Below are 11,565 nucleotides of genomic sequence, written 5' to 3'. Positions count from 1 at the left end.
CGAGCCGTTCACACCGGCGCAGGAGCTGCTCAACTCAACTGCTTTTTTTCTCGTGTTCACACCGTCCTCTGCGCGCGCGATGACCTGTGAATGCTAGATCCTCGCGGCTTTTTTCTAGATGGTTCTCGTCGGGCTATTCGTCCTCGCGAGATCCGCGCGGCGGCGGCAGGGCGGAGGCGCCTCGCGCGGCGTCCGGGCCGCGGTGGAGGCGGAGGCGGTGCGGCGGCGACGGAACTCCCCATCCTCCTCCTTCCATCTCGGCGCGTGTGCGGCAGTGCGGCGGCGGCAGAGCACAACAACCGCGGCGGTGCGGAGGCGAGCGAATCCAGGTGCCGCCGGCCCTCCGCCCCCTCCCTCCCTCTCCCTCTCCTTCTCCTCCCCTGCTCCCCATCGTCCTCCCTCCCACTCCCTCGACAGCGGGGCATAGGGCCATGGCGGCAGCGGAAGGCGAAGGCCCGCGCGGGGCCATGGCGGCGACGGCCAGATCCACGGGGGTCCCCGCTCCTCCTTTCTCGTCGGGGGATCGAGCGGCGGGCACGACGAGCTGCAGCAGCAGCCCGGATGCGCAAGCCCTCGGCCTCAGCTTCCCGCAACGGACTGTCGCCGCCCCTGCGTGCCGCCGTCTTCCTCTGGGCGCCGCCATCTCTCTCTCTCTCTCTCTCTCTCTCTCTCCCCCCCCCCTGTGCCGCGCGACGAATGGGCGGCGGCCGGGCTCCTGCCCGCTCTCTCTCTCCCCCCTGTGCCGCGCGACGAGTGGGAGGCGGCCGGGTTTTGTCAACCTGCAAACTACTGGATACACAGCCGTTCGAGTCGTGGTTAAGCCTCGCCGCCCCACCGCCTTCCTTGCGTGCACGCCGGCCCTGCCCCCGCTTGCCTCCCTCGCTGCCCTGCCTCTCGCCAGGCCCGACGCGGCGAAGATGTGGCCGTCGTCGTCCTCGCTCTCGCCAGGCCCGACGTGGCGAAGATGTGGCCGTCGTCGTCCTCGATGGAGCAGCTGTGGTCGTCCTCCTCCTGGTAAGCTGTTGCCAAATCCTTAGCCCCTCATCCATGCTGTCATCGCCGATGTAAGGTTTTCAGTTTCGTACTCCAATTGTTGCATTCGCTTGTTTGCAACATTTCCTTGTGGAAATGAAAGCCTGCCTCTTCCACGAACGAGGCGTCGGATCTACGACTTTTCTCCGTTTCCGAATTAGTTTTCCTTCTTTGTTGGATACGGTTGCTTCTGTTAAGTTGCTACACATACAATTTTCCTTTGTTTCTTTGCGCCGCTTATCCGTTTGTTTAGATCTGTCATTTGTTCTCCCTCTTGCTGAACCAGGAGATTGAAGGGCACCATTCTTTGATGTTCGAATGTTTGATTCCTTACAGGGAAGAACACAATAAGGTATTCCCTCGCAATGACATTTATTCAGACTTGCTTCTTTGCTTGCTTAGGGACCTATGCAGTTCTAGACCGCCTACGTTTTTTAGATTTGTTTTTAGCAAATCATTGTCCAGCCCCATTTATGCTCTGCAGTTTTTGCATAGGCCTTCCTGTTTCTGAGTACTAAAAGTATGGACCCCAAATATTGCTGGTTTATCACAGCTCTCCTCCTCTTCGTTTCTTGCCAAAAAGCAGCAGCAATCAGAGAGCAGAAGAAGGGGCGAGCCTGCTTAGATCTGCAGCAAAAGAGGTGCGGTTCTTTCCGATTGGTAGCATACTTTCATTCACATAAGCATGCCCCATAATATACCCCACTCAAAATGTGATTTCCACCCCAAATGGAGGCCACGTTCCGGTTCAAAAAAAATGGAGGCCACGTTATTAATCTTGGATCTGCTTAACTTACCCTCCCAGGCACCACAGCATGCTAAGTTCATCACCGTTATGGAAGACGAAGCCTTTGCCTCCACATCACAAAGCAGTCATGCCTAGCTTACAGGTACATCAAACGCAAATCTATGGTTTATTATATCAAAGTCTGCATAAGGTTTATATAACTGCAGCACATCAGATTACGGAACAACAAAAAGATGATGTTAGATAGATATAGCATTTTCAAGCAGTACATTTGTCTTGCCATATACAGCTTAAGAAATCTCGGTTATCCTGCAGATGCATTTCAGAAAAACACCCTTCTGCACACTTGCTTAAATACGCTTATTGTAGGTATCCTCTCTTTAATTTCTACTCAGAACATACTTTTATTTGACCTCTTATTAGGCAGGCTTAGAAAAAATGTCCTACTAACACTTGCTCTTAGATCAATGTAAGCTTAAGAAATATTAACTGTGCTATAAATCAGGATCACAAAAAAACCCCTATTACACAATTGATTAAGTGCACTTATCTTAGGCATTACCTCTTTAATTTCCATCCGCAACTCACTTTTACTTCGCCTCCTGTTAGGCAAGCTAGAAAAACTTGGACTGCCCGCACTTGCTTTTCCAGCAATGTCATCTTAGGAAAGCTTGGTTATACTATGAATGGAGTTCAGAAAAGCACCATACTGTACACTTACACTTATGCTAGGTATCTCTTTTAAATTCCCATTCACAACTCACTTTTATTTGACCTCTTACTATGCAGCCTTACAAAAAAAATGGACCCTACCCACACTTGAGATTTGACCAATGTCCACTTGCTGCTACTAAATTAATTATTTCGCATTGCCAACGGTATTGCTACAATCTTCTTTACTGAAAATTTAGCTACAAGGATTTATTCTTCCTTCATATTTACAATATATCTACAGCTGTAGCCTTCAATGCCCCAATGCTTAGGACAGAATTACTATATAGCCACCCCCTTTTGGAAATATTCATTTTACTTATTTACCCAGCTACTACAGTCTTTCTGACCCACTTAGAATTTACAATCTAACTATCTATTACATTTATACAGCCCAATTGGAGCTACCAAATGATATTACATTTATACAGGCCAATTTGAGCAACCAAATGATACAGGTACGACTGGTGAAACAGTTTAATCAATAGCAACCGGAACCAAATCCCAGCCGGCAACCTTTGAACTAGCTGCTCCTATACTGGGGTCTGCAGTCTGCACTTGCCTTGTCACTTCAGTTAGCATTTAAAATTCTCTTCAAAAAACCCACTCTGTTCCGCCCTAGCTTTCCTTGTAGCCCACAATCCTTTGGAAGAGAATGGTGCACTTTATCTTTGCCTATCATGGTGTCAAACTTTCCCCTATCCCCGCATGGATAAAAGCTGCTATTGCATATATAAACTCACGCCTGCCTCCTCGCTTACACTAGAAAGCATTTTGCGAGTAGAGTGCAAACTGTCTTTGTGTTTACGCTTCTGATGCTTGACAATGTAGGTTCACCAAGAACATGAACATGAACCCTTGGAAAAACAAGCTTGTGTGAAGGATATGTGCAATAATTAAAAATGTGTTAACCAATGTCGAAAAACCTCCTGCATATTGTGCATAAGTTTCTTCTGTCAACCCTAATATTTTTTTGTACTAAACTTCAAATAGTAATAAGTAACTCTGTTTCAAATTTCATTGTAGTCTAACCATGTCATTTCCTAAACAATATTCCTTCAACAGGTCAACACCAGATCCTATGAGAACCCAAAAGTAGCAAGATCAACTGAAGCTCCACTAGCTAGCCATCAAACAAGCTACGGTACGCGCACAGTCATTCCTCAATGGCTGACAAGTTGGCTTTCCCTAATCTCTCCTCCTCCGTTGTTGCCTTTTAGAATTTTACCACTGTTTAGATGGAAGTTTTGATGCTCCCTGTGGATATTTGATTTATCATAGCGCCAACTCATGAAAGGAATCCTCATGCTATTACTTTTTCTCCTGAACAAACTAATTAAGTTGGTCTATTAGGTTCTTAGATTTGCTGTCACTAAACAGTATGTATATCTCTTGCAGGTCATTCCGACTTCGTTTAAATATTTTCTCTATTTTGAATATTGATATTTGCACCTGTTTCAATGATCCTGAGCTATCCATGTCTTGAAGGCATATGATACAATGACAGTAAACTGAGTGGGTTACATTAGTATCTAGATAAAAAATGTGGTTCCTATCTATTCTAGGCAATAATATTGAATGGTATGTTTTAATTAAACACTCAAAATACAGAGTAAACATGCTACTGATTGAGTAGATGGCAGCAACATTGCTTTGCCTGTGAGATAATCTTTTAATATTAATTATAATGCAACAATGGTACTTTTACCTCTTATGTCCGCAGGCCACCTATTTTTCCTCCTGATCTTCCAAGTTGGTAGCTTTGTTGTTCTACAAGCTGACACTGATAAGGATGCAAGAAAGACAATGCCTGATGCCTGTTGTTGATAATCTAAGTTCGATATAATGTGCTTTCTCTAATGCTCCTGCTGTCTATTTTATATTACAGAAGGATGAATATTCTGCACTCTAAGTTGGGCTCCAGATCATGTTAATGGCTCACCGCTGCCGGTAGCAGCATCAAACAATAGGATCATTCGGTCCATCAATTATTACATCCTGGAGCTTGTGAATCTGAATTTTTTTTCCTTGTGTTTATACATAGATTGGACCTTGACAGGACATGAACAAGTACATTTTGTTTTCTTCATGTTCACATTTCGATCAATGAATAAGGATAGTTGTTTTCTCTATGTTCACACGTTGGCCAGTATATATGAAAGGCAGGAAGAAATGAAACCATTTTACCATTTGTAATTGTAAAATGGTTTTCCCAGCAGTTATAAAGTAGAACCATCATGACAATCACTTCAGGTACGTTAATTTGGTTATTGATATTTCGGAAATGTATGCCAACCACTAGAGGTTCAGTACATGATAACTGGGGAAAAAAATAAGCATCCTAGGATTGAACTGTGAGTCTCTATTCTTGGTTCTGCACTGAGCCTTGTAGCTTCACTACCTGTTGAAGAATGCATAAAGCAACTGTTTGTACAAAAAACAGCACTAGCTGTACAAAGCCATGACCAAGGATCACCAATAGCACTTGGAGTGCCTCAGTAAGAATTAATAGTTATGAGAACTAAACCTCTATCTAATGCATATTAAGTATTTAAGTTCTTTGTTCCATATTAGAACTGCTTGTTTCATTTTGCGCATCATTTTGAAAATAAAGCAATGGTGCATGTCTGTATGGCCAACAAGAGAGCACAATTCCATTGCAAATATTTTGCATCTTGCTACCTTAACCAAATGTGATTGATCGGGCTATTTCAGCAAAATTATCCTCGAACTATTGGAATGCTAATCTATATGGACCATTTAGTTACTTTGCCCATCTTATGACAATGATAACTCTACTAAATCTTTAATCAAACAGTTATCACGCTTTCTGAAACAAAAAGGCAATCACCTAACTCTTTAACGACCAAAAATGCTCCTTGTGCTGCCTGAACAGCTTACACTATCATACATGCACTCTTTAATACTTGGGCTATACATCAGCTACTTGGGATGTTTTGCACAAATTGAGATCCGTTACGATCTTATTTGGTTACACCTGAAAAAAAAAGAAATTTTCTAAAACTTTAACTCACTTATTTTTTCAATTTTCCCGTTAGATCTTATAAAAAAAGATGTACATACCATTTTCATAAATGTACATTGCCCTGCAAATGAAAATATCTTTTACTACCATGATAATTACCTCTAAAATTAAAAGGGAATTATGCGCGCAACTCTTTTCAGACCATCCCAAAACAGCTGCAACTAGAGCTCGAATTTAGATTATGTACTTGGAAGTTTCTAGCCTTTTACTAGATCACCAAATGTGTTTTGTTGTATATATAAAAAAGTGTTTTGTTGTAACATAAATGTAATTTATTGTCTATTATAATTCCCTACAAATAATGTATAATATTAATATTATAGTTACCTACTGTGAGTTCGTACCTATATGCATTTTGTAGCACAAAAGCCCAATTAATTACATTAGCTATTTATATAACTCCAAAAAAACAAATACACAGTAAATATAAATGCGCGCACATATCTTCTCCAACCATATTGATTATTGATTTAATATAAAGAAATTATGAGCGCGCGCAACGCGCGCGCAATCCACTAGTGAAGTCATGATAGCGCCTGCCTACCTCAGCGCACGGTTAAATTTTTTTTTTTTTTTTTTTTTGCATGGCACGTTGAATTTTGTAGACGGCACCTGCAAAGATCATTCATGGGCAGGTTATAAACTAGTTTTCTTTCTTAAAAAAGGACGCAAGGAGAACCTCACCCAGGCTAGAATAACCCCAGGGGATTTTAACTTTTATGTGCCCATTGTCACTCATTTACAGCCGTAGGGTTAAAATCCTAAGCAACAAAAAATAATTCATGTTTTTTTAAAAAAATAGAAAACTGACAGAAAATCAAAAGCTCGTCAAATATCTACATGTATATTTTAATACACGAAATATTTATTTAAAAAATTAAGTCAAACACTGACAAACACTTAAATTGTAATCGTTTGTCAATGCATCTCCTCCAACGTTGGGTGTGAGTGTACGTGCATTGTGAATGTCTGAGTTGTATTGTGCAATCTAAAAAAACTAAGAACATAGTACTTAGACAGGGATATATTACTTAACACTTCTAGTCAAGCACATACTATGGGCGTTCCGCGTTCGTATGAATCTAGAGTAGTAGTGTGAGTGGGTCTAAAGTATGTACTTACTTCGTCCCAAATTATTAGTTGTTTTAGTTTTTCTAGATATATAAATTTTACTATACGCCTATTATATATATATATAATAGTGCTATTGGGTACCCTGGGTACTGAATAATATTGAGCACACGAGCCAACCAGCTCCCGACCCGACCGCACCGAGCACCTCCCCCACCCCGTCCGATTTTTCTGCTCTTCGCTGGTTCCCCCACCCTCCGTCGGTTTTTTTTCTTTTCCTCCGCCAGCGCCTGATAGATCGTGGGAGGACGAATCAGTTTCCAATTTCTCCCGCTGCTCCTCCCCGTGCTGCACCGGCCAGCTGCAATCCCGGCGAGGCTCAGCGCCGCCTGCTCCCGTGCCGCCCCAGCGCGATCCTGCGCCCCCGGCTCCCGCGCCGCCCGGCTCCGCCCTGCGCTGCTGGCTCCCGTGCCGGCCCGGCGACGCCCTGCGCCGCCAGCTCCTGTGCTGCCCCGGCGAGACCCTGCACCGCCAGCCCCCGCGCTGCCCTGGCGGGACCCCGCGCCGCCCCGGCGAGGCTGCGCCGCCGGCTCCCGGCGAGCTAGCGCGGCGTCCTCTGCAGCTTCGCCGACCTCTTTGGCACCTCCCCAACAGAAGCTCTCTCCAATGCGCGAAGATAGAGCAGCCGCCATGGGGGATTCGGTCACCAGCTGCCACTGATTCCACCGGCGTTTGTCGTCAGTGAGCCCACGAGCGCATCCCTGCCATCTCCTATTTTCAATGCCCTGCTCCGTTTCGTACATAGGATGAGTGCCGTCAAGAGCCAGCTGGGCGGAGGAACGTCATTAATCAGGCTCGTGGTATGGCTGTAACACCCTGTCCGGATACTCCGGCCGTAGGTTCGGATACTCCGGACATGGAGTTTCTTGTTCATGTAAATTGGTCATCTGGGTCCCACAAATATAATAAACACACACTCTCTCTCCCTCACGGCTCACTCTCCCTCACGTTCACTCTCTCCCTTTCACTCCCTCATGAACTCTCCCTCTCCCTCACAAGCTCTCCCCCTCCATGAGGCCCTAGGGTGCAAATCCCCCATCTAAACGTGATTTCAAAGCCAAGGAAGATTCAAATCGGGTGGGGAACCTTCCTCCCCACGAGTTCCTCCCAAGGGTGCCTTGGATTTCAAGTTCCTCATTCAAGAAAAAGCTCATCCTAAGTATTCAACTTGTGCCGCCCCGATCTATGTTTCTAGGAGGTTCTAAGTGATTTCTTTTGGTCAATCAACTCTATATGCATCCCTCAACTAGGATCTAAAAGGGTTTTGATTTTGGTGGGTTGGTTTTGCCAAAATCAAGATTTCAGTTTTTGGGGCGAAAATGCTGTCAGGTCCGGAGACTCCGGGTATAAGCCCGGAAACTCCGGGTTTTGAAAACTCCGGGCGAAACTCCAGGTATAGGCCCGGAAACTCCGGATTTGGGAGTCCGGATACTCCGAGAAGGTGCCCGGATACTCCGGATTTTTGGTCTCGAATCTAAACGGTGGTGAATGTAAAATTAGGTTTATTAGCTTTATATTTTCATGCTCGATAGGATAGAACTATAAAGTGTGTTATTTGACGAATTTTACATGTAATTTTTTTATGGTGCTAGATGAAATGTTTTAATAGTTTATAAATGCATAGTTGGAGTTCGGAGAATTCTAAAAATACAAAACTAGTTGGGCTAACTTCGCGTAGACTCATGTAAGGTTTAATTAACCTCCGCCGGTGTAGTTGTTTATAGTTAGACAATATCGACCTTGTGCTTGTATTGCTCCACTTTTATTGCATTATTCATGCATTCATACATATGCATCGTTGCACCTCATTTAGGTACGCTAGATGTACGACGTGTGGACGTGAAGCATGCGGTGTGGAGTCGAACCACAAGACGGTGTTTGGCGGATACCTCCAGAAGAAGGAATGGCCCTAAGAAGCAACCGAAGACTCGGCCCAAGGTCGGAAGGGCCCAAGGCCTTGATAGCTTTAACACTGACTTAGTGTTACCCTCAGGCAAGCCCCGGTGCATGTCCTATTATTTTAAAGTATGTTTCACTATGTATATGTTCTATCTATTACTTGTGCATTACGTATTAGGAATTGATTGGAACCCTAGCTGCATGATCCCTAGGTTTCCCTAAATTGTTACTAGTAAGTCTAGGACGATAGCGGTGCTAGGCTAAATAAGTCCGGTAGAAGTCGGGTGGCTTCGTGTCACTCGCGAGACACAGGAAACTTTAGAAGCCGAGTAATTGCCGGTTACTCGCGAGATACATTGCTATCTTTATACTTCAGTGTTTGTGACATGGATTGTAATGGATATGGAGATATGAGACCGGGCGGGGATGATTGATAGGTATGGCAGCAGGACAGGGTTTCTGGGTGTCTTAGCCCCGTCCGTGTCGATTAAGGACCGGTCGTTCTGGCAGTGCTGATCGGGGATTGAATTGTACTAACCTCATGCCGGGAGTAGGAGATAGTCGAAACCGGTAAGCCTAGTACTGCCTCGCTTCGAAAGTACAGAACTTCATCACCACCCCTTAGGGCGAGTCGAGTAGTCGCGGAGAATTGGGATGCATGTATTTATTTTTGGTGGTCTCACGTTGAGCTCGACTGACTATAAGTAGGTGGGGCGGTTCTGTAGTTCGAGGCGGGGAGGGGAATGGTTGGTACGTGGAGTCCGACGGGGCTTTTGCGTGCCGTGTTGGTTAGGTCCACCTTGCAAGGTTAAATCGGATCGATTCGCCGTGTCTCGCGGTTATGAGGGCCTTGGTCTCTTTGTCACACCGTAGCAAATGAGATAGGATATTAGAAACATAAAAATGAATACTATTCTGAATCTTAATTTGGAAGCCCCAACTTGAGTGTTTAGATAGGCAAACATTAGTAATAGTTTATCTATCTAAAATATGCGGCTAAAACATGGAAAGTAAGGATACACCTCTAGTCGCTTTTTCTGCAAAACAAACCACCAGCCAAAGGCCGTGCATGTCTAGATATGTGGGCTAAGTTATACTCACTGGTCGGGTAAGTCTTGCTGAGTATTAGTATACTCAGGGTTTGTTGTTTACCCTATTTCAGGTATAAAAGCTAACTAGGTCTCACATCGGTGGGCTCGATGTGGCGCCTCGTCTTCCCGTCTCGGTAGTCCTCGGCTTATTTAGTTTGTTTTGTTTACTTTCGAGAAAAAAATGCCCTGTAAGCTAGATTCTCGTCCACTGCTATCATTTCATTTGTAAATTTTAAATTTAAGCTGCTTTGTAAAAGTCTTGCTATTATTTTCTATTTTTGTAATATTGTTATTTTGCTGGTACCTTCTGCGCTCGCCTTCGAGCGGGACTTCTGGTGTGTTTCGATCGGCCTGTGGGTTGGAAGCAGCCTGTCAAGTTACACTTAATTAAGCTAATGCGCCAAAGGACGGCGGTTACGCTTAATTAAGCGTTTTAACTCGGCGGGTCTGTCACAGCTGGTATCAGAGCTGAAATGCACCAGGGGGTACCAGCAATATTACTTTAATGTTTTCAAAACAAAAAATAATTTCAGAAATCTACGTTCCTTTGCGATTAAGGGATTAGGAGAGATTAGATCGTAAGCCCTATATAGTGTAGGTTATGTCAGGTGGCTGTAGATATAGTTTCAACTAACTCCCAGGCATTAAGTAGGTGTGAATATATATATTGTGATTCTTCTGCAGGTACACTAACCCCGTTTACGTAGGAAAGATTAATAGTAAACGGCTAGTATATAGGGAGAGTACGTATTGTGCCACCGAAGGATATCCGTATATTGCCATAGTTGGATTGGCAAAAATATTTTCTCTTTTGTGAGGACGTGTAGGTCATGCATGTATCATATCATGCATTTATTTTTGTTCTGTGTGTCATGTCGATATAATTTTTTTTCACATATTACCGCGTCGCTTTTTCATCAAATTCTCAATGCTAGGAGAAGCCGGTTCATAGTCTATGCCCGTCAAGTTTAGAAATGAAATTTGGTTTATGGTTAATATGGTTGAACTCTATTCTTGTACAGCTGTTAAGAAAACTTAAAGCTTTTCTACGTTAGCTTGGAATCGCAGTTTAGGAAAGTTGGCTCAAAATTTGTGTATTAATTATGGTATTCTAATTTATGCAAATTTTCATCTTGAAGGTAGTTGACTCAGGAAAAGTGAATCTAGTTCTTGATGAAATATATATATGTATATAGAACCATCTCCATCTATTTACGGACGATATTTTAAAATTGTTAATAGTATATGACTTGACCTATGTCTCTTGTAAAACCATCGAGAAATTTGGAATTGGAACATAGGTGTTACTCAAGTAAAACAAAGTTAAACAAAATAAACCGTTGAGTTTGACTGAACTTTGGATACCAAAGTTTGAGCCGTTTCGATACACACCCTAAATATGAGAGGTTTTGTGTTCACCATTTAGGATGTATGGATTATTAAATCTTGTTGTCTTGAGAATCAAAATAAGGATGTTAGTCTTAAATAAAACTATTGGTCGTTTTTCTTGATATACCTTTCTCCACCATAATCAGCTAACCATGTCCTATCTGTCATTCCATGATCATTCTATCTTTATCCAAACATTGATGTTTTTCACTATTATTAGTCAATGTTAAATTGAGATCGTACATCCTTGTCCCTAGGTCATTCGTTCAAATGCTCGAAGCGTGCCGGTCATTCTTGATAACTAAAACCACCCTGTTGTTCTTCTAGTATGAGTATTCGTTTATTTCTAATCGCATTGATTCCTATACCTAAAGTGGATCCGCATGCATTCTTCTCAAATAAATATAAAAGAATTAGAAACTTGATCACAGACATTATAGTCATCCTGCATGAATAAGGTCGCCCGTTGGTTGTCAGGAAAGTACACTATTGCATCACATCAAATTGCATTGTTGGGA

At 43.4% G+C, this 11,565-nt stretch overlaps 1 protein-coding gene across 26 annotated transcripts; it reads left to right on the top strand.

Annotated features, from left to right (window-relative positions):
- Nucleotides 1–4,629, top strand: LOC120690482. Of its 26 annotated transcripts, none has more exons than XR_005681778.1 (6): nucleotides 1–329; nucleotides 1,319–1,384; nucleotides 1,619–1,673; nucleotides 1,838–1,922; nucleotides 2,096–2,949; nucleotides 3,557–4,629. XR_005681778.1 is itself a non-coding variant. In XM_039973138.1 (5 exons), exons 1-5 carry the CDS (start codon nucleotides 1,343–1,345, stop codon nucleotides 4,385–4,387), a joined length of 360 nt encoding a protein of 119 aa, XP_039829072.1. In that variant the 5' UTR covers nucleotides 1,083–1,342; the 3' UTR covers nucleotides 4,388–4,629. The 26 variants fall into 26 exon arrangements, 4 of the variants coding, with proteins under 4 accessions (XP_039829072.1, XP_039829069.1, XP_039829071.1 ...); XR_005681772.1 differs by having other exon boundaries at nucleotides 3–329; nucleotides 1,517–1,673; XR_005681766.1 differs by having other exon boundaries at nucleotides 5–329; nucleotides 1,586–1,673.
- Nucleotides 4,630–11,565: the final 6,936 nt, after the last annotated feature.

This window comes from Panicum virgatum, chromosome 9N, assembly GCF_016808335.1.
Source record: "Panicum virgatum strain AP13 chromosome 9N, P.virgatum_v5, whole genome shotgun sequence".
Lineage (NCBI taxonomy): Eukaryota > Viridiplantae > Streptophyta > Magnoliopsida > Poales > Poaceae > Panicum > Panicum virgatum.
Note: the sequence above shows the minus strand (reverse complement) of the source record. Positions and strands in the feature narration are given on the sequence as shown.

Coding starts and splice junctions, on each gene's coding strand:
- LOC120690482 (XM_039973135.1), top strand. CDS start 1,343: ATGTTCGAATGTTTGATTCCTTACAGGGAAGAACACAATAAG. Junction 1,385..1,527: donor ACAGGGAAGAACACAATAAG/GTATTCCCTCGC, acceptor GTTTTTGCATAG/GCCTTCCTGTTTCTGAGTAC. Junction 1,674..1,837: donor TTAGATCTGCAGCAAAAGAG/GTGCGGTTCTTT, acceptor TTACCCTCCCAG/GCACCACAGCATGCTAAGTT.